We start from the raw sequence: 26,408 nt of genomic DNA, 5'->3' as shown, positions 1-26,408 counted from the left end.
ATCTCCCGCCTTCAAAGCTTGACACTTCTATCTGCGAAGTCTTTACACAGAGACCGGAAACAGGTGTAATCAGTGAGCCTTTCTCAAGTTATGCAAACATAGATATCGCGCTCTTACATCAAATAAAGCCTCATTAATCATGTCCCACGGAGGAAAATCTATTGATATGGACTTAATGTGAACTGGAAGTGCACGAAGGCATTATTGTCCACCTAACTTCGACGCTGACCTGCAACGTCTAATATGCGGGTCATTTCCTAGCACTTAAAGACTACGGTCCCCACTTTTTGATTTGGCTTTATTTGTTATTTGTAATGCATCATTGGCATTTCCACTCTTCTTTCCTCATCTCTATGGACCATATGGATGCATATAATACATCTGTGCATTGATTTCTCCTCCATTCAAATCAAGCGAAGAATCTGACGTCGAACTGCCCTTCATCTTTGCTTCTACTACAAAGTGTAAGATTACATTTATCTACAACTCTTGCTACATGGAGGATTGCACAAGGAATCGAACTGCCCCTCTTGAGCGTGCCATCTACACTGATACACGGCTAGAAGTACTTCTATGCTCAAATAGCTTTGACAATAACTCCATGAGGCACTTGTGCAGTCTCTACGTAGAGATAGCACTTAGGGTTCTTCGCTGGGCCTGAGGAGCAACACAAGACTAAAACATGAGCGGGCAGCATCAGCAAATATTTTCTTAACACCTGCACCATTACATGAACTTTTCGCCCGGTGCATGTCACAAAACAAGCTGGGAAGCCAGATGTGGTCGTGTTCAAGAGAGTTAAACGCTAAAGAAAACACGAAGTAGAGGGATGCAAGAAATCAATCATCATGCTTTGATTGACAGAGGCAAATGCTTTCCACAAGCCAATACGCAATCATTAATTACATCGCCATTCCCGTCTGTGAAAAGTAAGACCTGAAATTCCGGTATTCCGTTGTAGAACCTTGCCTTGCCTCCCAGTACCTGTTGAAGAATCCATCAAACTCCGATCCATGCCACTCATCCATACTGTTACAGTGCCCCGCCTTCTTTGTTAGACTCCATCAGTTCCCCTCATGTTGTTGTTCTGGTCTATCAGCATCTTATCACAAATCGAAGCCGGAAGTCAACGGTGGACTCTCCGAGTCGTCCGACCCACCTTCGGTTGTGCCCTGGAAACTTCCATCTGCCGGAGGACCAACGAGCAGAGGCTGTCCTACCATACCAGAAGCCTGTACGATCCATCGGCGCTCGTCGTAATCTTCCCGGGCTCTTCCGCTCTTGAGAGCTTGGTGCCAGGCGACCAAGCCACGCACCGTCTCTGGAGCCACTCGGACCTCCTCCGCTCCATCCGCCACCCAGCTGAGGATTTCGCCCTCTTCCACGCGGTACTGCTTGAGGACATGCACGTACCAGGTATGGGCAAAGCGTGGGGAACCAGGAGCCAACGGAATCGCAGGCAGATCGTCATGTCGTTCGACACCGGGCCCTTCGATGGGTAGATATTGATACCGGATCCACCTAGTCCGCGCGTCATCAATACCTAGATGCATGCGAATGGGCTGGGTGTGGAAGTTGGTTATCATAAACCCCTTTACCGCACGGACACTGCCATCTGTCGCCTTGCCGCCGATACGGACGTTAACTGCTGTGACCAAGAAAGGTTTACCAAGTGGTCGTTCATAAAAGCTGTAGCTTTGCGCTTGATTGAGGTATATGTTGTTGGTTGCCAAGGGGAGGCGGTAGATGTTACCAACTTGGGGGCGGATCCGAGGAAAAGTGAAGGACTGAGGGCTGATGGGTTCAATACACGGCCGGTGGCTCTCGTAGTAGAGTATGTATGACCGGATGGCATCCAGGGACTCCCGTCGCAGAAAACAGCGAGGGTTCGGCAATGACCAAGCCTGCTGCGATGGACTGGGCAAGGGGTAGACAGTGAGATACCGCTTCTCGACCCGCCAGACCTTGTCAAGAACTACCCAGTGCTTGACCTTCGTACGAAACGAAAGACGATCCAGATGGGCAATTGGGAACGCGGCGTAATCATTGTCGCCTTGCACGGCTTCCCGATCTTCTTCGTCCCAGCATTCATCAATCAGGATGAAGCAGGGCCAGATGAGCTTTGGAGCGATCTGGCGCTGCATCTGGAGGGTGTCTCCGCGCAGAGAAACAATGGGCAAGAAGTGAAGTACGCCTGCGGCCTCATCCGTCCTAAAAACCAGCACCGGATGACCAAAGTACGGGAAAACCTGGTATATTGTCAGATACACTGCCACCGCTGCGAACGACTGAAGGTGACTACTGACAAACTCTGGATCATTTCGTATAATAGAATCGGCAGGTATGCGAGCGTCCGGGGGCAGGTACAATATCGTACCTGGTTCCGTGAAGCCTTCGGGCAGCCCATTCGAGGAAGCGGTGGGTCTCTCGGGGAAGTTGAAGGGCCCCCATAGTTGCTCCATTCTACTAATGCGGCGCACCTGTAAGCCAAATAGGTTAGCATAGGTTAAAGTTTTAGTCAGTACGTGCTACGAGATATTCTCATCCACCCTCCAAGCGCTTTACGATCGCAAGCCTTTTCAGCGCCGCGAGAGAGCATGCGAGGCATGCCAGCGCACAGAAAAATGGGGATGGGAAGAGGAAAAGTGCTTACTAGTATGATCTGATTATGGTCGGAATCGCGTACCTGGAGTCAATCTCGAGAAGTTGCTGGTGTACAGGCTGGTGGAAAGGACTGACAAGTTCAGGCAGGAGCGCGGGCCAAACAAGATCCAATGTTGGGTAGAAGTTGTGTGAGAAAGGTGAGGTATGAAGAGAATATCACAGCAAAGAAGTTGCGGGCGATGTCGGGGGTGGAGCTGCAGGCAGGTTGTGACTGCGGTTGGGGAGAAAACAAAAGAGCAGGTTCGGCGTAGAAGGCAGAAATATATAACAAGCTCGTGGGCGGCCGCAGCTTGTTTACGTCACGCGAGCCGACCAGATGAGAAAAATTTTGTCTCGTGGAAGGTGCGGTGTTGTCGGTGAAAGGGGAGGCGAGGAAAAACCGCTTTCACCGTGACCTGCTCCCAGCAACAGGTTTCGGTGCGGACTGCAAAATGAGCACCGTGATGCAGCAATAGGCGCAATGGCAAATACGGGGAGATAGACATGGCGATGTGTATGTGTGATGGAAGGCCGAGTGTTTGTGTATATTGTGTCGATGTTTTGGTGGTCATATATATGGGCGCTATGCAAATGCTCCCGTAGCATACTAGGTGCCCAGCAAGGAAAGAGATAGGAGTCCGTAATGATACAGAAGATAATCGTGTCCTTCAACCAGGACGCACTTAAATACTACTGCAAAACCCAAGTGACAGGATCAAGTGACGCTCTCGTACGGGCATGGGAAGATAGCACCTGAGGAGATACTCATGCCGGTCGCGCATACATAGGAAGTTCGCAACTACATGGTATCACGAGTCACAAAACTGGATTCGCTCATGATTCTCCAGCTGCACATGGACATAGTATTATCACATTGAGTGTCGGTCATTAGGAAGGTTCAAAAGGAGAACGGGAGCTACTTTAATATACAACCTAAAATTCTGCAGTCCAAATACCGACCAAGGACTCAAGGAGTATTGAGTGCTTGCTCACGTTTGAAGGTCCTGAATTCGACATGTCAATAAGGCCGTTCCTCATAATTTCCAGCAGGATACAATGGGAGGCTTCCGTTCCGCAGCAGCCAAAACGGCGCCAAACCCACATGCACAACAATATTGAGCAGGCAAGCTACTCTTTATCTCTACGCTATGTGCTTGGAATGGGGAAAATGATTCACTCTTGCTTTCCCTCTCCGGCTTCCGAGAGCTCTCCACTTCGCAGACATTTATCTCGACCAACAGCACGATCGCAGCATCGTCAATCTTCTCAACGGAGCCAACAAGAGCTTAGGAGAATTGCCACCTTCTCTATTCTTATTCTTGCACCTGGCATACTCTTAATGCCATGCTTTGAGAGCGCCGTGTCGCTGAGCAAGCTATCTACCGATTTGCGCGAGGATTGGGGCCAAGAAGATTAAGTTATTCTTGCCTTATGGAAAGAACATAGGACATGATGATGAAAGACAGATGATATCCAAGAGTTTGATATCCAAGATAGAGGAGGAGGTGGACGTGGAGCAGAAGCCAGAGTCACGCTTCGCTCCCCTTTGGTCGGAGCTGCCCTTATCCCTTAAGTCCCGTGCGCTTCAACTATCACTTTTCATGTCATTGAAGTATTATAATCCAAAAGCCGATATCTGAATTTCATTGCTACATAATACTCTATCTAAGTTGACACGACTTCAGAGATAGCAAATTGTAATTGTAAGAGAAAACCGGGAGGTCTAGTACTCCCCGCTGCAGAGCACAGCGAATTCATCCGCAGTTCCACTTGTAGATAGCAGAGGCATGTCCAGACCAAGCTTGCTCTTGTCCGCGGAGTGCCGAGTTAGCCACCTATTATGTAAGTTGTTGAACATTTGCTAGCACATTGCTGATCCAAAGGCTCGGCGGCCTCTGTTCTTGGGCATTGTGGATGTTAAGGACGGGGAAGGACTTTTTCTTTGTTTCGGTGGCACCATATACGGCGGAACATTGTGCGCTGTTGAATTGTGTACAATATCTTTAAGGTCAGATCGTAGAGCCTGTCTTCGAGCGTCTTGTATCAGGATGGCGCGTCATGGAGCCGAAGCCCCAAACCACTCGCCTTGGGGTGTATAGGATTGTGATCTGCGGTATCGGCCGTGCGGTCTCGTTGGCGTCAACTTGGAGGAGGTGCGCTGAGGGCAATTGCCTGTTCCACAAACCAGTTACAGAGGTCGAGTCTTCTTACCTTGTTGTAAACGCAAAGCCGCGCAGAGAGGTGTCTTGCTCCTCTCGTCGGAAGCTTCGGAGTAGTTTAGTTTCGAGTGGCTGCTCCGGCGCTCCTCACCGTCTCGGCTGGAATCAGAGCTTGTGGTGACTCGGACTAGAATGCCGTTGGTTTGTTTGAGAGCGGCGACGGCGGTGGAAGTGATTCTGTAAAGCAGTCAGTTTGTGCCTTCCCCATGTCAAAAAGTCCATGCCGCTCATCAGTAGCTTTGCTCGCTGTGTGCTATGAGCTAACCTCCCTCAGCGCTATCCTTTGTTTCTTTGTTCTTCTTCTTGCTGCACGAGAGGCGCCAGGCCGGGTTCCGCGTCCATGTCGCCTTGTCTTTGCACAATGCCCAAACAAAGACGGCCTCCTAGAACCTTTTAGCGAGCAGCCTGACGCGTTCGAAAGCTGCCGCCCAGATCAGTCATTCGGAAGTAATGGAGACAGCGCCGAACTTGTGCGGCGGATAGAAGGGAGGGACGCCGGGCGGAAGACCGGCTTTGAAGGGGAGGACTCGAGCCTCGACGGCCTGAAGCTTCGCTCCAACAAGGGGGAGGAGGATACTTAGACGTTTCCGGGGCGGGCGGGCTTCGTTTCGATGCCACAGTGAGTAGAGGGAGCTGGATGGTCCGGTGCAGACGTGGGTGGCCATATTCGTAGCGGGGTGTTCGGTTGTGTGAAAGAGCGCCTAGCCGTTCAGGAGACTGTAGTGGTAACGTGATGTCTCTCACCGTACACACCTGCAAGTCTAGGGGCGTCGGCCCCCTCTCCTACACTCGGCAACTCCTCTGCCTGCTGCAGTCTTTGTTGGCAGCCGTTCCAAAGCTCGTAGGAAACGGGCCCGGCACTGCAGCGCCCAGAATCGGCATTGGGGTTGCGTTCACACTGTTGCTCCGGACAGCGGGGTCCGTGATCGCCACCCTAGGCGCTGGTGTTGATATTCTGGCTGCTCGCGTACTTCTCTCCCTCACTCCACTCACCCACACAACACCACCGTCCCCTCACCATACAAAATTTTCGCTCCTTTCAATCTCGGCGTTCTTACCATCATTGCAAGCGTCTCCTTCTCCTTCTCCTTCTTCTTCTCTTGTTGAGCTCCGAATCCAGACACGCGTTGACTGGCTTCCTCCTCTGCCATAGCTGCCGAGGGCGATCGGGCTGCAGTCTGTGCCCCATTGCCTCTGCAGCCAGCGACAGAGCCTGCGCAACATCTTCTTTTCTGCGCTACTACCTCTGCCATAGCTGCCGAGGGCGATCGGGCTGCAGTCTGTGCCCCATTGCCTCTGCAGCCAGCGACAGAGCCTGCGCAACATCTTCTTTTCTGCGCTACTACCTCTGCTCAACATCTCCTCTGCTGCTTTTCTTGCTTGAGGTGCGAAATCAGCCGCGTTGTATGACGTCTCGCCTTGGGAGCGCGTGAGGCCGGATGAGCTGCAGTCTGCGCCTGCTCGCGACAACAACCAGCGCAAGGGTCTCCACAGGGCAGAGTCACGAAAGGTAAGACAAATACAGACTCAATAGCCAGTGCTTGAGCGCACGGAGACTGACCAGGTGATAGAAAGTGCCACAAGCCCCGGTGAGTGGGCACGGCGTCGAAGAGACTTCATCTTCGGACCGCCCACAGCGCCTTGAGCAGGGAAGAGGCAGACATCCCGAGAGACCAGAAATACCACAGCCAACGCCTGGCAGCAGCTTTGATGCCTCAAGTACCATATACCGCTTTTATGGGGTCCTCCTTTTTTAGGTGTGGCTTGGCATCGCTGAGTCGACCAACATTGTGAACTTGGGTTTGGGAGGCGGCCCTCTTAACAGGCCTTAGTGTCGGGTCTTCGCATAGTCGCTCGTTGCCCTTGACGAACAATCCAGGTATGTGACACCGTTAGTCAAGGTTTTCGACTATATCTAACGCGGTCCCGTGCACCTCAGACAACCTAAACCGCGTCCTATGGGGTATCGCCTCCAGTCAAGCCTGACTTGGGGCTCAGCTTGGTTGCAGTCTTGGGTGCTGGGCTTCCAAGTTGTCGGCAGATCGTATTCTCTGCTCGCCTCGGACGCCACTCTCGCTGCTGTATTGGTCGTCAGACGGAGAGGACTACTTCGATCTTCCACCGCGACAGCTATGTTGAGCGCGCTCCTGTAAGTGTCCCATCCAACTCTCTGCAATCCAAGTGACTAACACATTGTAAGAATAGATTCATCCATGCGCGGACCTCCGTTGGGTGGTTTGATCCGTGGTGCCATTGTGCTCTTATCTGTCTGATACGGACACATATAACAACCTCTTCGACTCCGTTACCGAAGACTGTACTCAGGCTCGCCTGCAAGATAGTCGAAGACGGCACTTTCGTGGTCGTTTCCATTTCATTCGACAACCGGATCGCTACATTACCGAAGGAGTTCCCTCCACAAGGCTATCTCGCGAACATGCAAGGCAATCTGCCAGTTGCACTCACCAGACAACCGGTTCTTGCCATGCTGTACCTCAGTACGCAGCTGAACCGAAGCGGCTCTTTCGTAGTCGTTTCCATTTCGTTCGACAACCGGGGAGCTCCTTCGTCCAGGGCTATCTCGCGAACATGCAAGGCAATGTGCCAGTTGAAGTCATTGGACAACCATTGCCGGCGATCATGTACCCTCAATACCCAGCTGGTCCTGCTACCTTTCCCGTCCCTCGTCTCGGCGACTGCAGTCACTAGGATGAGCGGCTTTCGAAAGATAGAAGGGAGTTGGCTCTCCCTCCCTAACACCAGCCCGGCGCTTGACTCAACGCCTACGGCCGGCCTCCAGATGCGTGTTCCCAGATAGAGAAAGAGAACTTCTTAACCGTATCAAAAGACGACGCCGACATCAGCGGCCCTCTTCATCAATTCCTGATTACGGTCAACGCATCTGGGGGAGAGGTGCGCGGAGCTCATCACGGTCGGTGCATGAGCGCGAAGCCGTAGCGAATCTCGAGATACGACAGGCCCAGATCGCGCGAGTCCCACGAAGCTTTTATCCTCTACCGCTGGCCTTCCTCCTCCTCCTCCTCCTCCTCCTCCTCCTCCTCACCCTCCTCTTCATCCGCCTCGCCACTTTCTGAGACGTTGAGCCATCTTGCTCCCTCTCGCGGTCTTCCTATTCCTCTTCCTCCTCCTCCTCTCCCTTCTCACGATCCTCTGGCAGCCACCGTCGATTCGAGCAACACCGATGGTACATTACCAAAGAGGGCTTTTAGGCTCAGCGGCTTTTGATGAAGTTTCTTTTGGGGGAGTTGGCCGCGACCCCCACCAAGAATAGGACGCGCAGAGAGACTAGAGGTCGTGGGCGCAGAGGCTCGAGCTGTGAGCGTCCCTCGAAACCATCTTCTTCCTCCTCCTCGTCATCGTCCTCCTCCTCGTCATCCTCTTCCTCCTCCACCTCTCCCTAGGCCCTCTGGGACGTGGAGCAACCTGCTCCCTCCTATGGCCATTCTCTGGCGCGTCGATTCGAGCCACACGGATGCTACATTACCAAAGAGGGCCCTTAGGCTTAGCGGCTTTTTGAGAAGAATTCGCTTGGGGGGAGTTGGCCGCGACCCCCGGCCATCGACGGCGGGGCGCCGCAGCCCGCCGATACGAACGATGGCCTCTTGCGGGCCCCTTCGGGGGACGCAAGACCAGTGTCCATGTAAACACTTTTCGGGCCCGATGCAACCCTAGAGTCCTCCAGAAGGACGGACTCGGTGACCGAAGAGAAGATGGCTGCGAGCGCGTTGCACTCGAGCAACTTCCCCTGAACCTGGGAGCGTCAGGGGAAAACTCCCATGTCCCCTGGGTTGTCCTCCCCCGATAAGAGGGACAGTTCTGTTGCAGCCCAGGATATGCCAGGGCTGTGAAAGGCCGGGTTTCGGATGAAGCTGGCCGCCATACCATGCAGGCACTTCAGCATATGAGCCGAGCATTCCTTTGGCTTGAAAGATGTCTCCGAGACCTCCTACCAATGGCTTCTTACATCCTCTCCTCCAGCCCCGTTCCGCCTAACAGCGCGGCCTATGCCTCTTCGCCTCCAGGGACCGTGAGCCCGACGACGACAGTCACCCAGTACTCGCCGGTCGCCCGTCGCCGTCCGCAATGGTGGCAACAGCAACAAGGCCAAGCTGGTCGAGTTCTTCAGCAATGAAATTCATCCGGCCGACAATCTCTTCAGGTCTAGGTATCTCCGGGTGGATGGCTTCATCGATGCTGAGCAGGGTGGAGAGGGCCCTGGCGGAGGCGAACACGTTGAAAGAAGTGCGATTCTGCTTATTGGCTTGCTTGAACCCTGGCAATAGCCTGGCGGAAAGTCTGGTATCGACAAATGAGGCCCGAAGCCGCTTGACGATGGAAGACTTTCTGCAGCTGGCTTTGCTCGACAGACGGAGAAGAAGAGGAAGAAGCTGCCGTCCACGTATCTTCGTTTCAGAATTCGACCTCTTTGCCGGCGCTGGCGACCCCGTCCCAGCAAGGCCGCCGAGGCTATGCTTTCGTGAACTTCTCAGACATGAACGGCAGGATCGCGCTGATCGAGAATATCGAGCACCGACAATGGAAAGGATTCCGCTCGAGCAAGGCCGCCGAGATCTCCTACGCGACAATCCAAGGGAAAGAGGCTTTGATCGCGAAGTTCCGGAACCCCTCGGTCATGCAGGAGACTCCATCCTGCTGTCCACGCATCTTCGTTTCACACCTCGCCTTCTTTGGCGATGGGGGCATTGCCGGCCCCGACTGTTCGTCGCCGAGAGCGACTACGGGAAATCCAACCTCTGCGGGACCGAGCTGGCTTTCCCGGCACCCGACAATTTTGCCAAACTCAGCCGCTCCATTGAGTCTGCGCGCGCAAATGGGCTCTTCCCGCCGGACGGTTAGCTCTGGGCGTCGTTCCATACGACGCTCACGTGGCGGAAGTCAAAATCCCAGATCTCGAATACCGTCATGCTTTGGATCCAGACCTCATGGCCCCCTGTCGCATGCCTCGAGCATGATGAACGATCGCGAGTGAAGCGAGGGAATTGACCAAGCTACATCTCCTGGGGAGTAGTACACCCATCTGGCAAGATATGCGACGGAAGAGTTCAGCAACGGCTGCTGCGCACGAAAAAGTCCAGGACGGTCAGATTGGAGAGTAGCAAGGCGGGGCAGGTACAAGATAATCGAAGGCGGAACGGCTTCGGCATCGCCCTCCAGACCAAGCCTCCCCGGGTGGCGAGGACGCGGCAATGGAGATGCCCTGGCGAACTTCAAGCAGAGTGAGGACTACCGGAAGCAGACTCTCTGCGGCTTCCCCAGTTCGAACCTGGAACCCACTGGGGCCGCCTCCCCTCTCGTAGGCATCAGTTCTATGGCTTTACTATGCTGATCTCTGGTTCAAACTCCTGGGTTGCTTGCATCCTCTGCCTGTGGGAGCTGCGGAAACTCCCACAGGTAGAGTTTGAAAATCAGCAGCGACGCCTCTTGCCTTAGTCAAACCGCGGACGAAGCCTCCGACTTCCGGCGTCGTCCACTCCCGGCAAGGGGCTGAAAAGAGTCCTACAGCAAATCCGCCAACGCCAGAATCTTCGTCCGGTGGAGCCCCTCTCCCTCGCAATCCCGCTCTCCATTAGAAATGGAGCAGCAGCGGCACCGTCTGCTGTCTGATGCTGCAGGGCGCGCTGGCTAGTGTCAACGCTGGAGCCACGTTGGCAAACTCCAAGCAAAATAAGGAGTACCGGACTGAGATCCGGGGATAGCCGCCCGCGCGAAACGATCACCTCCTCCACACCCAGTCCTTAGTATTGAGGCTTTCATTATCGGGGACGTTTTCAATCTTCCCGTTGAAATTGGGACAACAGCAGCAGCGCCGTCTGCTGTCTGATGCTGGAGATACCCTGGCGAACTTGACGCGAAGTGGGGAGTACCAGACTGAGGTTCAGAAAGCAGCGTTGGTGGAGCGAGAAACGAGCAAGGCCACAGACGTCCTTCCCAGAAACACAGAGGTAAAGGGCCTTCGTCGGGAAACAAGGTGTGCAGAACAGCTGAGTGGAGACTGCGACAGCTCGTCCGAGATCGGTAAAGAAGTAAAGAATGCCGGTCCTATTTGGGTCGAGAGATGAAGAAGAGTTGGCAAATTTGATGAGGGTGGGCAGTGAAGAGCGGGGATGTCAACAGCATGGCCGGGCGCTCATACTCATTCAGCAAGATACTGGGCTGCTGCGAGTATTGAAAGAAGGGACCCGTTCAATGAAGAGGAGGAACATCAGACTCAGGTCGCCGGAGGAGTTAGCAAGTCCGCCTTTTCCAATTTCCCGAAGCCGATTTCTCCCTTTTTTCAGGTTTCATCCATTTCCGTGGCGGACTATATCTCTCCTTTCCATCGATGCTGAGCGAACCCGAGATAGTTAATATAAGATTAGATTCTTTTCACACATCGACATTCCCATGCGTATGGTGAAAACGTCCTTCCTGATGCGATTGCTTTTCTTTTCCCCATGGAGCTGGACCTGGATTGGATCGTTCCCTGGATTTTCTGGATTTCCTGGATCCCGAACCTTTTGGACTTCCGGACTTTTGGACCTCCTGGACCGGACCGATATACTTCTTCCCTTTGGATCCTGGAACCAGCCTTCCTTCGTCGCAGGTACCTTGTGCTCGTTACCTGCAGACACCCTCTCCCGTCCCAACGATATCTCTTGACGCCCATTCTTCTTTTGCCGAAGTATGCATGCTGCATCACCTCCCTTCACCTGGCCACATACCCCAAGTATCAACCACCTACAACCAACTCCCCAAGTCAATAACCTGATCACACACCTACCGTTGCACTCAATCTCCAAACACCTCTTCCCATTCCCATTCCCAACCCCAAGCCCAAGCCCAAACCCCAGGCCCAGTCCATACAGTACAATTCCACACACCACACCATACCCATCCACCGGCCCATCTCCGGCAAACCCACTCACGACTCGCGCACCCAAATATTCCCACGCATATGCCGGGGCCAGCCAGCCCTGCCGGAAGCATGTTTTTTCAATCTCAGCAATAATCGTCATGCTCACGACTCATGCACTCCGCTAGGGTAGTCTAGCCAAGTCATTACTTAGCTCCGACTAACACTAAGGAAACGGCTAAACCCTGGTGGAAGAGTTCTGGAGCCTGCTGCGAAAAGACGAGGGTGGCACCAGTGAGGGCCCGGGAGATAGCGCAGAGAGATGGGGATAACCAGGTCAGGTGCGGGGCTCTCACACCGACTTTTATGACTCGTGGAGGGGTGAGTGGGGGAAGAAGAGGAGGGTTGACATCTGGAGGAAGGGAGGGATGATCAGGTGATGTGCAGAGATTTGGTGAGGTGCCCTGCCCAGGTGCAAGAAGAAAAAGACATGGATGGGTTTTGGCGGGTTAGGGTTTCCTGATTTGCCGAACAGAACAGGCTTGGAACTCGCGGTTGTTGTGTTGCTGTGTTGCACGGTCTCTGAGACGTCGCCCAAGCCGCAGAGGTTCGATGCGCACCGCAGACATGGCCAGCAACAGCAGCAAAGCGACAATAATGCGCGACTGCAGGATGGAGTCGCACACTGGTGATTGTTGGCTGGTCAGGAAAGATGTCTTGAGAAGGGCATCCCTGCACCTCACGGCCCTTGTAGCACGCCTCTCTTGACTCTGAAACACGATGCAATTTGTTCCCAGGTTGGGACATCCCAGACATGTCAGACTTGCAAGGCCGCGGCGTGTCTGCATCCCTGGGTTTCGCAGTTGAGCACTCAAAAACTCTGGCGGAGCGAAGAGAATGGCGCCATGGCTGCTGATGATGATGGTGATGACAGGATGGGATGATTTCTGGAAGAGCGCAGTCATTTTGTCAACCTGAGAAGTGGTGACGACATGCATTATTATCCACGGAGAAAAGAATCCTCCATCATCAACATCAAACTCCAACAAACACAAATCTCGAAACATGTGCCGAAACGCCCATCGCAAGGGAGGGACCCAGATTCGAATTCGGGAGGAAAGGGAGAAAAAAGAGGGTCCTCGGGTTCGGGGCTGCCACGTGTCTATCGCGGCGTGGCATCGTGGCATGCCGCAGCCCGCTACGGCTCCGTTGAACAGTGCACGTCGCTCCACTCCACCACGCCAGATCCTTGACGATTGCATTTTCTCACGTTGCGGCGTGGGCGCGTGGCTCGGCAGCATGCGAAAATTTGTACCCAGGGAACCGCTGGAAATAATAGCCCTGCTTGGCTAACGTGAGATCTGCACACTATTCTGGGTTCCTGATATCATGACTCCTTGGAGTTCCCTCCGCTGATGAATGACAGCGAAGGGAAAAAGATAGCGAGGGTTCGCTGGTTTGCTTCGACGCTTCTCTAGGGTTCCCTGAGGTCTGGATAGAGGCGAATTGGCAATCATTCAGAGATGCATGATTTGTGCATAGAGCGAAAGCGAGATGCGGCAGAGGGAACCGGCAAATGTTGCTGAGATGTGGCTCCGAGGTTTGAAATGCCGTGGCTGGTGGGCGGACAATTTGATACTGGATACGGTCGGTATCGTAGGAACAAAGAGCTGGGAACCAGAAGGTACGGAAAGGGTTCACGAAGATAGGGGGGTTTCTGCGGCCAATGGAGTCGGGGCGTGCACTACCGACTCAGCAACCTCGGAAGCATGTTTGCCGCTTCACCATTATTGCTTCTGAACTTTGTTGAGCAGCATCCGCTTTCTGCAGCCAAAAAAAAAGGGGGTGACACAAAAAAGGAATCCGGCAAGAAATCACTGTGAAGATCGAACCGAACCCGGATCTCGCAAGAGGCTCGGATCTGAAACGTGGGGGAGTGCTTCTCTCTTTCCAGGTTCCAGCCAGCAAAACCTTTGTAGTGGCCGCACGTTGGTCGCGCACGGTGTCGTGTGCGGCGCCGTCCTCCCCGTGGCCGGAGATTTTGACACCGGACATGAGAGACACGATTAGATCTCGGGAATGCTGTGTGTGTCATCGGGCGGGTGCCGCGGTGGTTCCTTTTCCGAAACCTTACTTCCAGAAGAGAATAATAATGGAGATAGGGGTCATGTTCCAAAGGTCGTCGGCGCCAGATTGCTGGACTTGCGGCAGCCGGCCCAACGGTCAAAACGCGCCGGTAACTTTGGGTTGTAAGGATGTTCCTGGTAGAAAGGATAGGAGACACTGGAGGGTGAAATCATCAAGCCACGGATGGGTTCCAGCAGGGCACACGTGGGCGATGACACAAAACCATCCATGTCTCGCAGGGAGGGGCCGTTGCCCACGTGGATGCCGCTCACTTTCTTTCTCCCTCAGGCCAGGACTGATCAGCAAACTGGCGGATATTCGTCCAGTTCTTCCACCCAGAAGGAAAGACGGACGCCTGTCTGAGAGCCAGGCCTGACGAAGAAGCGGTCTCGCTCGTTGCCACCGCGATTAGGATGAACACATCTTGATCACAGCATGTCTCTAGATTCTCCCAATTGGCTGGCGGTTGCGGTAGATGATCTCACCAGTGTCCACCACATTTTCCTCGCCGCCCAACTAGTAGAAGCATGACGGCATCAGTACAACTCGCGTACTTTGGACGGCGATCGGAGACCGGAGGCCAGGGTGCAACGTGGAGCGCACGTTGTTGTAGCAGGGGAAGAGTGAAGGAGAAAAGAAAACCTCCGTCCCTCTCACAGCAGGCGCTGCTGCAGCCGGGCGTCGCACAGGCTGTACTTTGAGGGGGTGGGACAGGAGCGAGTATTCGTCAGTGGTGCCCTTCCACGACTTCCACCTTGCTGTGTTGACATGCTGTCGCCACCGCGGGTTGCACGAGAACGGACTTTTGTAATAGGTTCATCAAAACGGCGGTGCAGCTCTCGAAGCCGGGTTGACGCTTGTGTGTGTAGGTGTTGCACATTTCGGTGACACATGGCGCTCGCACGACTGCCTTGGGAGGTTTGCTGCATGGAATCTGGAAAAAGGAAAAAGGGAAGAGGCAGCTCTTCTGCAGCATGCGTAAGGAAACGTCTCCCAGGTCCGCCTGCATGCAGCCAAAATGTATGCGTGCGCCCACTTCGCACGCTTCTGAATGGCCGAAGGCGGGATTGCGTGCAGCTGCAGAGACACCAGAGCACAGTGGCTGGCGAACAAAGACAGGTGCTGCCACCCTCCTCGTCCTCCTCCGCCTTTGTCTCAATGGTGTGATACATGCGACGAACCAATGCGACACCTTTCTCCTCGTGGGCTCCCAAGGGTTGTGTGTGTGGGGCTGCGTGAGGGACTTCGTTTCGCAGCATGGAGAGAAAAATAAGGTTCAGTGCGGAGGACTGTTCTGTGACATGCAGCAGCATATACAGAGGATGCCGTGATATATTCCAGCATCTCAACAACGTGTCTACCGTCTCGGAGAGTTCACGTCCCAGACGAGTTCCAGAGGCCAGGCGGAGGCGGCGCTGCGCCGCACGCTCGCGTTGTCTTCCGCATGTGTGTTCCGAGCTGCTGGCACAACGGTGTTCCGGCGATTATTGCGAGCGATGATGAGGGCGGATAGATGGTCGGTATCTGGACATAGGGCCAGAATCTGTTAGTGGTGGTGCGAAAGACTGATCACTACTTGCCGGATGAAGCCTTGTGGTCTTGATGCCGGAGCTTCTCAGGGGAAACATTTTCTGCCTCGGAACGTCGTGCCTGTTGCCCATGGGCCAAGTGCCACGGTGCCACCGTGTGTTCCGAGGACCGCCCGTCCACTCTCATTTTCCCACAGTGTCTGCAACACGCTCGATCTGCAGGGATGCCTCGTGGGCGCCCTTCCGGCGTGGCCACGCACCTCTGAGGTGCCCTTGTCTCCATGCGGGCGTAAGCTGTGTGGGACCGACGACGCCGCCCAGCCCAGGGGGGAGGAGAGACGAGGAAGAGACAACAGGTTTGAATACTACTGGCCGAGACTGGTCAACAAGACTGGTCAATACCTGGGATGGCTTGTCAGTGGTGAGCAACTGGCTTCAACTGGCTTGTCTTTGTCAGGCCCTCCAGGATGGCTTTGGCCCGTCGGTCAGTGCTTTGGGCTCCACGGCCTCTAAGCTGTCTTGGGCAGGCTGGTGGGCGGGATTGCCTAGCTAGGTGGGAGGAATTGGCCCAGGACGCAGCGCAGTCTGTGGCCATGGTCGGTGTTCTTTTTCGGTGTGCTGCGTGGAGCGGCAGAGGAAACGTGCCCTGCAAAAGAGAGAGCGACAGTGCGAGTGCGACACGACTGGAGTGGTGCTGCCAACCCCCCTCCCCTTGCTAGCCCGTACCCGCTCGCTCCCCTTCTTCAGTCATAGTTCGGGTTGCAGTTTGCGCCTCTGCAGACCTTCTTCTCTGCGCCTTGCCCGTCAATTTGTCTTTGCCAGATGCCGGATCCCATCCTCTCGCTGCCTGACTCCTCCTCATCTGTTCCCCCAGCGTCCCCATCGCCCCTGAGGCCCTTTCCTACCACCACCACCATCACTACCAACGACAGCAGCAGCGGGAACACGGCCAATAATACCAGCACCACCACGTCTTTGACCTCCCCTCCTCCTACTACTACCTCTGCTACGAGCGGGCCCAGCATCCATCGCCCTGTGCAAGCCGACCCGGGAGCCTTGTCGAGTCTCAGCCAGTCTGACCCATCTCCACCACCGAGCGTGGCAGACGAGACAGCAGCACCTCCTCCTCCTCCACCCACAGTGCAGCACTCAGCGTCGCTCAGCGAGCACCAACCGCACCCGCAGAACAAGCAGAACAAGCAGAAACAGCCGTCCAAGCGCCGCCGCTCGACCCTGACTTCGCGCTTTCCCTTGTTGCGAAAGGCTGCTCGTGACGTCTCAGGTTCGCTGCTCCACCACGAGCAGCATCCCTCCTCCACCGCTGCTCCCTCTCGCAGCCATTTAAGATCCACCAGCCGCCCTCACCTCTCCCTCGCCGACACCGACCTCCATCCTCTGCCCTTCCCCGCCGACTCGCGTACCTCCACCTCGTCCTCGCGCGGCCGCTCCGATCCTTCACAAGCTCCATTCGACACCCACCAGCCGCCACAGCAGTTCGAGGAGAATCCGCATCGTCCGGCCTCGCGCGCCTCGTCTTCCACCGCCAGCACCCGTTCCCTTGCACACGAGCCGACCTTCACCTCGGATTCTGCCAGCGTGCCCTCCTCTACTCCGCTCGCTCACACAAATCCTTCGTCCAATCCTTCCCCCCTAAGCACAATCACCGACGCCAATACCGCCAACACGGACAACAGCAGCCAGAGCAATTCGCAGGCTCTGCGCAAGGGCCCCGAAAGAAAGATGCATCAGACAAGCTCCCGCTTACTCCGTATGACGGAGGATGAGCGCCCCTTCACTAGAGTAAGTCGGGGAGTAGGAGAGACTTCCAATCTTTGTTACTTTATTTACACGTTCCTTTCTAGCACGTCATCTCTACTAAGCTTCATCATGTCAACCTTCAGTCACTTTCTCTCAGTCACAGTCTAGCCAAGTTGCACTCCCTCTATCCTCTCCTTTTTGCTGAAGTCGTGGTTACCGGAACCCTCCTCCAATGGGAAGTGGACGACCATTCGCCGGGAAACGATAAGGCGACCACGGTGCATGGACACCGGTACATCATGGCCCAAGATTGCCCGATAATCCAAGCCATGTTGGAGAATCGAGCACCACCTGACGAGTCGACGTGCACGACTTCCCTGCCCGCCGGGAGACGGTCCTCTGTCATCTTGAATAACCTGCCTACGAAGACGCTTGCAGAGACCGAGCCGCAAGTGCTTCTCGAACCCAAGCGATCGCAAAATCCATGGGCTGAGTATAGATGGAGGGTACCGGGGTTCTTTTCTTTATTTTCATTTTCCTATTTCTATTATTATGACTATCGTTTATCCGCTTTTCGTTTTGAGATTTGTGCTAATGATCCCGCCTAGGACTTCGAGGACTTGTTCTCCACACTAATGGTTTCCCTCCCCCTGACACCTCATCGTGTCCGCTTCAGGATGATTGAGTTCACCTTCACTTCGGATGAAGCGATAACGAATCTTGGCTCTCTCAAGTTCTCGCAGTCCAACCGCATGCCCGATCCCAAGGACCCATCCAGGGTTGTCACCACTACGACCACGACAACCTTCTCCATGGCCAAGGAGATGGCTCGTTCGGTTTGCCAGAAGTTCCTTGAAGCCAAGTTCATCGAGTCGGTGGAGAACAAGGTCGACTTCCAGAACAAGGGCTCCGTCTGGCAACTGACTCCCAAGGGTATCCACATCCTTGAGCGCTTCTGCTCCCGCAACGGCATTCAGTCCCCCCATGTCAAGGCGGTGATCGAATCCTCCCGCAATCCCCATCAGCTTGTCATCCTGGAGAGAAGCACCGAAACAGATGCCCTCCACCATGACGAACAGACTGTGCACATCATCTTCCGACGCTTCGTGGGTCCGAACGTCAACGAGACCGCGTCGTCCGACTCCGATTCCGTCCACGAATTTGCCAAGTGCGACGTTGGCGTCCGCATGATAAAGCACAAGCCAACCACTGCCCGCCCCTATGAGCATGTCTTCACAGGTAAAGCCACCGTCGAGTGGCTCATGGACTGCTGCACCATGGTGGATCGTCGGGAAGGCCTCGAGATTGGCGAACTGTTCCTGCAACTCAACCTCATCGCGCCCGTTGACAACCGGAACCCCAAACAGGCCTTCATGGGCACGAAACAATCACTATACTATGTGACACCTCACGGCGAGAGGGTCGCCGGATGGGTTGCCGGTGATGAACCCCTGGCGACCACCGAGACTGCTACCAGCCGAGTGCGTGAAGGGGCCACCCGAGACTCAAACAGCAATCGCACTCTGGTCATAATCAACAATCCCTCCTGGCGCCTGCTTTACCGAGAGTTCCTCAAGGATACCATGTGCGAAGAGAACCTATCATTCTACCTCGAAGTGGTCGAGTTCTCGAGACAATAAAAGGTTGCCATGGCTACCACGGGTGAGCACAAGGTTGACGTTGTCCGCGAAACCCTTGCTGCTGCATATGGTATGTTTGGCCCATTCTGGTCGATCTTCCCCGTACTAACTGTCTGTAGGCCTGTACAATGCCTTCCTCGCACCTGGTTCTCCCAATGAGCTCAACATCGACCATGCTCTGCGAACCCAACTGGCTACTCGCATGACGCGTGCTGTGGGCGATGACACGGCCATGGAGAAGAGCCTGGAAGAGGTTGCGAAGCTTTTCGAGAATGCCCAGAACTCCATCTTCAAGTTGATGTCATCCGTAAGCGATTACCCCGTCACTTTCCGTTTTGGCCCGTCTAACGCAGCTGCAGGACTCCGTCCCCAAGTTCATCAAACACTCAAAGTACGCACCGCAGCTCCGTGGGCTCGACGCCGCAGCATCCAATGCCGCCCAGCCGACGCAATCGGCCACGACTTCTCGATCTTCCTAGGAACCGAATGTCAGCACGACTCGAACGTACGACCAGATAGACGACTTCCATCGAAACATTTCCTTCACATTTCGAGCGGGTCACGGCACTATTCCCAACTCACGGAGCATCATGTAACCTAGACATTGGCGTTCAGGCGGGGCAAAACTTAGCATCATGGCGGCGGTCATCTCTGGGCCCATTTCCCTTCCCTGGGCCCCTTTCTTCATCGTTCTTGTTGCATGGCCGGTTTACACAGTGCGATTGCACCTTTTTCTTTACTGATCTCCTTGTCCGATATTCGCATCGGGATGGAGACGGAAAGAGAGATGTGGCGTTCAGTTTTTGTTTTCATTTCCTTTTCTTTGACCAGCTTCAATCTGTGTATCTGGTCTTTCTGCGCCCATCCTTTACCCTTCTGGGAGGTTGGCTCTTCGTCCAAAGCGAGCCGTTCTTCGCTCTTTCGTGGGGTAGGGAGGGTGATGGCTAGCGTAGAGTGAGGAACTAGGGCGGACTACTTCCTGTATCGTAATGCTGGCGGGGAGATAAACTCTCCGAATCAACCTATAGAATCCATCTCCAATTTTATGTGCGGGTGCTTGTAATATCTAAGAGACTGTTGCGGCGAATGGTAGGAGGCGTTCGGTTCTACAAGTTTCAGGCCTACCGCATCTGCAACGCGCCAACGCAGATAACTCTCAACTCTGTACACCTCAGTACATAATGTACTTATAAGTCTCAGTCGATTCTTGAGCAAGAAATTGCATGAGTGTTCCACTTCTTGCGGTGGCTAGTGGAAAGTGGCGCCCACGTGTTGTAACGGAGCGGGAGCGGAGCGGAACCCCACTCTTGTCCTATGCCAAGAAACCAGTTTGCGCTGGACTGGCCGGTAGGGCTGGCATAACACCTTATCGATAAAGGGAATTCGGGGACCGACGCGTTCTGATGACGGAAACGCGTCCTAACTGAACCTGCCCAGGTGGGAATTGGGCAAGGCAGCAGTTGATCGGATTCTACTCCGTACATTCGTTGTTGTTTTACTCTCTCGAGTTTTCTGCTACGGAGTACTTTGCGCGTCTTGCTTGGACATCCGCTCGTTGTGGGAATTCAGGCGTTGGGAGCAAGTGGGCTTGCTACGACTGCGACTTCTATAAATGGTGGACGGATGAGGTGAGTGAGCTGTTCGCTCGCGAGGGAGGAGGGTTGCCCTTCCCGGATTATGTGACGTTGAGTCTTGGTGAGGAAGACGGGTGTTGGGTTCTTGATTATTTGCATTGCATGGCTTACGGTGGCTACAGGTTCAATTCTATGAGTGAACCTTGCATCGCGATTTCTCCAAGCATCTCACTCCTCTGCTCATCGAGAGATAACGAACACACGCTCTTCAACCCGAACCTACACCACGTTCACTCGCTCCGAACCAATTCCAGACGGAAGCATGGGCCCCGCCCTCCCAGGCAGTCAAGCCGCCCCTCTCCCTTCCAACCTCCCCTTCCGCATCATCAGCAAAAATATCGGGACGGGCGCATATGCTTTGTACGCCTACCTCTTCTCAAATTTCCTAGGCAGCGCCAATCCTGCAAACTAACCCCTCCCCAGCATTCGCAAAGCTACCCCGCTCCATGCCTCGCACCCCGTCATCGCCATCAAATTCATCAACAAGGCCCACGCCTTCACCCACGGCCGCCTCACCCCTGTTCAACTCGAAAGGGAAATTACCCTGCACAAGCACCTCGGCCGCCACCCAAACATCATCCTCTGCTTCGCTGCCGGCTCCGATGCCGCCTGGACATGGCTTGCCTTAGAGCTTGCGGACGGCGGCGACCTCTTCGATAAAATCGAGCCTGATGTTGGGGTCGGGGAGGACATTGCACATTTCTACTTCTGGCAGCTGATAAATGCGGTGGGGTTCATGCACTCCAAGGGAATTGCCCATCGAGACATCAAGCCGGAGAATGTGCTGCTGAGCGGAGAGGGGAATCTCAAGGTCGCTGATTTTGGGCTTGCGACGCTGTTCGAGAAGGACGGGCAGAAACGCCTGTGTCACAGCGTGTGCGGCAGTCCGCCGTATATTGCGCCCGAGGTGGTGAAGGGGAGGAGAAGTAAACGTCCAGACTTACTGGATCCGGGGGAGGGGTATGCGGCCAATATCTGCGACATCTGGAGTTGTGGTGTCGTTCTCTTTGTGCTCCTGGTGGGAAACACGCCCTGGGATGAACCTACCATGCGCAGCGAGGAGTTCAAGGAGTTCGTGGAGAAGGGCAAGGACACAACGGATGAGCTTTGGAAACAGATTCCCGACGGGGCGATGGACCTGTTGCTGGGCATGTTGACGCTCGAGCCCGCCCAACGATACACGATTGACAGAATCAATGCGCATCCCTGGTTCAACAGAAAGAACAGATACCTCAGCCCCAGTGGGCGGAGCACTAACCCAATCGGTTTGGCAGCGGAAATGCTTTCCCAGCTGCGCATCGATTTTTCAAAGGTCCCCACGGCGTCACAGCGGCAGTCTCAACCCTCCCAACTTCAGGAGGCAGATGCGATGGAGCTCGATTCCTCCTCCTCCCCCAGGCGCTCCATGGCTTCTCCCCCCATGCCTCCTCTGGTCACGGCCAACCAACCCATCACTCCTTTCGAACCTCCCACTGGCAACGCACCCGTCTTTGACTGGCCCGCGCCCTCCCAACAGCGTACATACCAAACCTTCTCCACACTGCCCGCCTCCACGCAAGAAGCCCTCTCCCAAGACCCCTCTCTGTCGCAGTTCAGCCAGCAGAAGCCGTCCATAGAGGAGTACATGACCCTCACGCAGGCAGCGCGGCAGTTCCGCGACGTCTTGCCCGCGAGCAGCTTTGCGCGGTTCTTGAGTCCGTTAGAAGTGGCCGAGTTGGTTAGGGGGTTTGCACGGGCATTGAGCGCGCTGGGTGTGGCGTGGGAGGTGAAGGGCAGTAAGGCTGGGCTCCAGGAAGGAGGTGAGGAGGTGGGAGAAGGGATGGATCTGGACATGGATATGGATATGGGTATGGATGCAGATGATGCGAATGCCGCGGCCGCGGTGCCGGAGCTCACGCACTCGTCCTCCACTGTGCCCACATCATCATCATCATCCCCATCCGAACCCCTCTCGCAACTCGCGCAGCTGAATCCGGACATGTCGGCCGCGACGCTGCGTATCCGCCTGCATGATTCCCGCCGCCAGGCGCTCAGTGGACACGTCGTTGTGGAGCGCGTGTGTGTGGGGGCGGATGTGTGGAGTTCGGAGGTCAGGTTCGTCAAGGGGGTGGGGGATCCGTTGGAGTGGAGAAGGTTCTTTAGGAACGTGGTTGTTTGGTTGGGGGAGAGGGTTGTGCTGAGGCCCGGGCGGTAGGGGGAGATTATGGGGATATCCCTCGGAGGGAGCGGGAGAAGGGGAGAGAGGGAGGAGAGAAGATGGGAGCGGGCGCGTGGACAGGGGGAATGAGAGGTGAGATGAGAGATGAAGTGCAACGACAAGAGGAGGGGAGGGGAGGCGAGTTTTGCAGCCAGCAACGAGATTTATGAGATTCGAAGACTTGAGTTTTGAGTTTTTACCGAGTTTGACTTTCTAGCTGTAATGAAGGAAGAACAGTCGGACAAGAAGAATTGCGTATTCCAATTATTCCTCCTGCCGGTTTTGTTCGTTTATACCCCGACTGCTAGCGATTTAGTTTATTGTATCCTATTTTGTGCGCCGCAGTCTTCTAACGTCTGTCTGCCTTCTCTGAATACTAAACCTTTTTTACTAGTGTTGTTGCTTGCGACGCTTTATTTATATATATGAAAGGCAACTGCAACGTTTCCCTTATTTCTGCATACTATTTATCTCAAACTAGGCCAAAGAAAAAAAAAAAGGAAAAAAGAAAAGAAAAGAAAAGAAAACAAACAAACAGAAAGATAGAAAGGAGAGGACAGTAAGAAAGGAAAGAGAAAAAAGGCCTAATAAACCAGAAGATAACGACCTACATCATCATATCCACACAATACACGACTTGCCCATGGTGACTGGGAGTTTTCGAAGTCACCTGCCTCGCAACATCGAAACCGCGTGCGCTAAGAGGTAATCTTCTTCATTCGTACTATTTTACACGGTGCGGAAATAAGTAAATGAGTATCCCTGAGGAATAAATGCGGCGGAGTTGGAGCTGCGAACGAGGTGGGTATGCACAGCCACGGTGTTAAGAACTTAGGGAAGGAGGGAAGTGTGCCCTAGGAGGTGGCTTTGGGCTGGACGGGTAGTTGACGACGGGGTACGTAGGATGAGGTAGAGGGCGTGAGAGGATGATGGAGGGTTTGAGGGGATACACTGGGGTATATCGCACAAACCCCGTCTACGCTGATTGATTCAGAAGTCATAGAATCAAGACAGACGAACAGACAGACGGCGAAACAAAAACGGGGCTATGTGCTAGGGGAATTCTCGACGCGAGGCTTGTGGAAGGTTCAGATGGACGTTTACGTCGTCGTCGTCCGTGATTGTGGATCGGGATAACGTCGGATAGCGTGCGACATGGGAGCGCGAGAACGGCAGAACAGAGCGTCCCCCATCTCACATCACCTAGAACGGGGACAGTCACAAGGAAAGAGTTTGGACTTGGGAGCTTCTTAGCTCTCATAGCGCGACCACGGTGGAAGTGACGCGAGGTACGAGGCGGCCCCCGGCATTGGCAGGGCCGGGGGAAGGGGATAGGATGAGTGAATGCGTATCTGCGACGGCGGTTGATTTTTTCGATTTTTTGTGGTCATTGATCCTTCTTAAAGCTTCTGGACTCCCTCCACATAGTCAAAGGAAGTGTCTATGTCTATGGGGTTCTGCGTACGAATCGAGGTGGAATCTGAGAAAAGCGTAATGGCTTAGTAAGCAATTAAGGAGGTCCCCGACCGACCATTTTTCGCTCCAAGTCTTACAAGGGTTGAGTTGGGCTCGCCCGGTGGTTCTGTTCGCATGGTAGGACGTATTGCGGGTGTTGCAGCGCGCTCGTCACCTATGTATCAACTGCAACGACGGCACTCTGTACTGTGGCGGTCAGTGGAAATGGCAACTGGACGGAGGAGATACGTACTTGGGGCAGTTGTAAGCGGCGGTTTTGGAGTCTTTTACCTTGTTATCGATTTGCGACATGTGGTTTACAGATGGCTGAGGCAATCGTCGGCGGAGCGAGGAGCGGGTGTAGGAATCTGGGCGAAAGCGTAGGGGCAAGGGGTGCAATGTTCGGTCTACGTCTCGCGGATCTCTAGGCGAACTGAGTGGTGGAGAGGATGCCGAAGTATCGTTCGGACCGCGATGTGCGCAGCGGGTTTGTGATGTTCTGTTCCTACCTCTTCTAGCTAGGAGGATGTAAACGGGTGTAAAGCTGTATTGCTAGATTGTCGACAGGTAAAGCAAAGTTAGGGACGCAAGAAGCATCCGTTACTGCGATAATGTAGAAGGCACATACGGCCGTAGCACTATGCAGGCATAGTGGTAACAAGTTTAGACTAAAGTGGCAGTAGGGATCGATGGAAGTAAGGGGTTGGCCGGACCCAACGGTTCGACACCGACTTGCAATAAAAATTATACATCTATTGAACTCCATCAATCGCTACGTCTCCTCCATCGAAGCCTTCCCATAGCATCATAATATCCCCCGCGTCTGCAAGCAGAAGATCATCATCCTCGTCGACTGCCTGTATTTTTGACACTGACACAGAGCTCAAAGGAGCACAAGGCTCCGAGAAGACGTCTTCTTCAGGTGCAGTGCTACTCACTTCACGATCCGTGATTCGGCTGCTTTCGACAATGCCCAACCTGTCATGAACCTTAGGAGCAGCTGTTACAAATGGCAGAAGTGACTTGGTGGGACGTTCCGACAGCGAGCTTTGCAGATGCTTCCAAAGTCGTGAGCGCACCACATCCTCAGGAAACGGTATCGAATCATGTGACGCGGCATTCCATCGCGCGGAATGCTCTTCGAGCAGCGTTGTCATTTTCTCTTGGAGCGACACTGAGTTTCTAGGCGAACACGTAACCCGAACCATGGAACGACTCAATGTAGGGAGGAAGTGCGCTCTTTGAGACAATGCCTATACTAAATCAACAGAGTATTCGACGAAGGATTGCATTCATTACCTGGAGATAATGTGGCGTGAACAAGGCCGGGCAGACCTCGGACAGCGTGGCGCTGAAAGTGCTCGTTACAATCTTCACTCCTCCGGACACTCTTGAGGGGTTCCTGCAGACCGATATGCGCATCGCAGCGTCGACCATTGCGCTAATGTCTGCAACCTCAACTGGTTGACCTCCACTGTTCGTGCTTTTCGATTCATAACTGACCGCATAACATCGCTTTTTTACCTGATGTGGTGATATGCTGACTGGGTTGTCCCATGGATTTGACTGATTGTTAGAGGGACTGACAGAGGACTCCAGCAATATTTCCTCTTCGAAATGCTGCTGTTGCATATTTGAGACCATCGTCACGGAACTGTCTAGCAATGCCGCTTGCGCGTTGTTGGAGTTATCTGATCCGGCATCAATTAGGGTGCCGAGTTTCTGGTTAGCATCGCGAGACATTTTTCGCTTTTTGGCTTTTGATGCTGGCCGAGGCTGCAATATATCCAGAGACAGGCGCACTGAGTTAAGGCTTATTACTGGAACCATTTCAGGCGGCTTGATGTCTGCAGAGGGCACATTTACTCCTAAACGGTGGCGTGCCGGAGTGGTGTTTTCATCGACATTTCGATGGTGCGCGATACTGATCCGTATCTGCCCTTGTACCTCGCTTTCTGAGATAGTGACGTTCAAGCCTAATTGATGCCATACCTGGTGCCAGTGAGATTTCGGTCAATGGGTACTGTTCGGCTAACATACCGAGGCTTCCCTCAGAACTCCCATCAATTGCGGCACATGATCTCGATTGAGCGGCTCTAATAGCACGGAAATGTCCAATATAATATGCATGTCGTAGCCGCGGCATACCCAATAGTCCCCCGAAAGTAAGAGTTCGAGGAATCTATATTGATCGAGCTGTTGCGGGTTAGTCGACTGCTGCTGTGACCACACAGTAATCGCTGCGGTTAGCCAGAGATGCAACGACCCATTAGCTGAGTGCAAGACAGCTCTCCCAATCTCGACAGTACGCGACATTTTGAGGAGCCATATG

At 54.1% G+C, this 26,408-nt stretch overlaps 9 protein-coding genes across 9 annotated transcripts; 4 read left to right on the top strand and 5 right to left on the bottom strand.

Annotated features, from left to right (window-relative positions):
• Positions 1-1,106: 1,106 nt before the first annotated feature.
• Positions 1,107-2,608, bottom strand: EI97DRAFT_443386 (uncharacterized protein; the record flags this gene model as incomplete). Its single annotated transcript, XM_033799820.1, has 3 exons — positions 1,107-2,249; positions 2,378-2,480; positions 2,550-2,608. 3 exons carry the CDS (start codon positions 2,606-2,608, stop codon positions 1,107-1,109), a joined length of 1,305 nt encoding a protein of 434 aa, XP_033652675.1.
• Positions 2,609-4,699: 2,091 nt separating this feature from the next.
• On the bottom strand, positions 4,700-6,115 carry EI97DRAFT_443385 (uncharacterized protein; the record flags this gene model as incomplete). Its single annotated transcript, XM_033799819.1, has 4 exons — positions 4,700-4,815; positions 4,855-5,039; positions 5,612-5,796; positions 5,921-6,115. The coding sequence occupies 4 exons, from the start codon at positions 6,113-6,115 to the stop codon at positions 4,700-4,702; spliced, it is 681 nt and encodes a 226-aa protein (XP_033652674.1).
• Positions 6,116-6,820: 705 nt separating this feature from the next.
• EI97DRAFT_443384 (uncharacterized protein) lies at positions 6,821-7,680 on the top strand (the record flags this gene model as incomplete). The annotated part of the gene is made up of 2 exons (XM_033799818.1): positions 6,821-7,011; positions 7,068-7,680. The coding sequence occupies 2 exons, from the start codon at positions 6,821-6,823 to the stop codon at positions 7,678-7,680; spliced, it is 804 nt and encodes a 267-aa protein (XP_033652673.1).
• Positions 7,681-8,766: 1,086 nt separating this feature from the next.
• EI97DRAFT_443383 (uncharacterized protein) lies at positions 8,767-10,508 on the top strand (the record flags this gene model as incomplete). The annotated part of the gene is made up of 4 exons (XM_033799817.1): positions 8,767-8,959; positions 9,251-9,735; positions 9,913-10,197; positions 10,335-10,508. 4 exons carry the CDS (start codon positions 8,767-8,769, stop codon positions 10,506-10,508), a joined length of 1,137 nt encoding a protein of 378 aa, XP_033652672.1.
• Positions 10,509-14,378: 3,870 nt separating this feature from the next.
• Positions 14,379-15,311, bottom strand: EI97DRAFT_78321 (uncharacterized protein). The gene has a single exon (XM_033803074.1). The coding sequence runs from the start codon at positions 15,174-15,176 to the stop codon at positions 14,517-14,519; it is 660 nt and encodes a 219-aa protein (XP_033652671.1). The 5' UTR covers positions 15,177-15,311; the 3' UTR covers positions 14,379-14,516.
• Positions 15,262-15,605, bottom strand: EI97DRAFT_78247 (uncharacterized protein). The gene has a single exon (XM_033803073.1). The coding sequence runs from the start codon at positions 15,522-15,524 to the stop codon at positions 15,348-15,350; it is 177 nt and encodes a 58-aa protein (XP_033652670.1). The 5' UTR covers positions 15,525-15,605; the 3' UTR covers positions 15,262-15,347.
• A 609-nt stretch (positions 15,606-16,214) lies between these two features.
• On the top strand, positions 16,215-19,269 carry EI97DRAFT_459444 (RGS-domain-containing protein; the record flags this gene model as incomplete). The annotated part of the gene is made up of 6 exons (XM_033801008.1): positions 16,215-17,192; positions 17,255-17,656; positions 17,759-18,769; positions 18,818-18,860; positions 18,910-19,097; positions 19,150-19,269. The coding sequence occupies 6 exons, from the start codon at positions 16,215-16,217 to the stop codon at positions 19,267-19,269; spliced, it is 2,742 nt and encodes a 913-aa protein (XP_033652669.1).
• Positions 19,270-20,335: 1,066 nt separating this feature from the next.
• EI97DRAFT_434372 (Pkinase-domain-containing protein) lies at positions 20,336-23,003 on the top strand. Its single transcript, XM_033798617.1, has 3 exons — positions 20,336-20,485; positions 20,547-20,784; positions 20,848-23,003. The coding sequence occupies exons 2-3, from the start codon at positions 20,687-20,689 to the stop codon at positions 22,616-22,618; spliced, it is 1,869 nt and encodes a 622-aa protein (XP_033652668.1). The 5' UTR covers positions 20,336-20,485; positions 20,547-20,686; the 3' UTR covers positions 22,619-23,003.
• Positions 23,004-24,828: 1,825 nt separating this feature from the next.
• EI97DRAFT_468097 (uncharacterized protein) lies at positions 24,829-26,404 on the bottom strand (the record flags this gene model as incomplete). Its single annotated transcript, XM_033801641.1, has 3 exons — positions 26,117-26,404; positions 25,376-26,068; positions 24,829-25,329 (listed from the first exon to the last, which is right to left on the bottom strand). Exons 1-3 carry the CDS (start codon positions 26,390-26,392, stop codon positions 24,829-24,831), a joined length of 1,470 nt encoding a protein of 489 aa, XP_033652667.1. The 5' UTR covers positions 26,393-26,404.
• Positions 26,405-26,408: the final 4 nt, after the last annotated feature.

Source organism: Westerdykella ornata (assembly GCF_010094085.1).
Source record: "Westerdykella ornata strain CBS 379.55 unplaced genomic scaffold EI97scaffold_15, whole genome shotgun sequence".
In the NCBI taxonomy this organism is placed as follows: Eukaryota; Fungi; Ascomycota; class Dothideomycetes; order Pleosporales; family Sporormiaceae; genus Westerdykella; species Westerdykella ornata.
This window is presented reverse-complemented; position numbering and strand designations above follow the sequence as displayed.

Excerpts from the sequence above, each read along its gene's own strand:
- EI97DRAFT_434372 (XM_033798617.1), top strand. The coding sequence starts at position 20,687 with ATGGGCCCCGCCCTCCCAGGCAGTCAAGCCGCCCCTCTCCCTTCCAAC. Across the intron at positions 20,785-20,847 it reads GGGACGGGCGCATATGCTTT|CATTCGCAAAGCTACCCCGC; the intron begins GTACGCCTACCT and ends ACCCCTCCCCAG.
- EI97DRAFT_78321 (XM_033803074.1), bottom strand. The coding sequence starts at position 15,176 with ATGCTGCTGCATGTCACAGAACAGTCCTCCGCACTGAACCTTATTTTT.
- EI97DRAFT_78247 (XM_033803073.1), bottom strand. The coding sequence starts at position 15,524 with ATGGGCAACAGGCACGACGTTCCGAGGCAGAAAATGTTTCCCCTGAGA.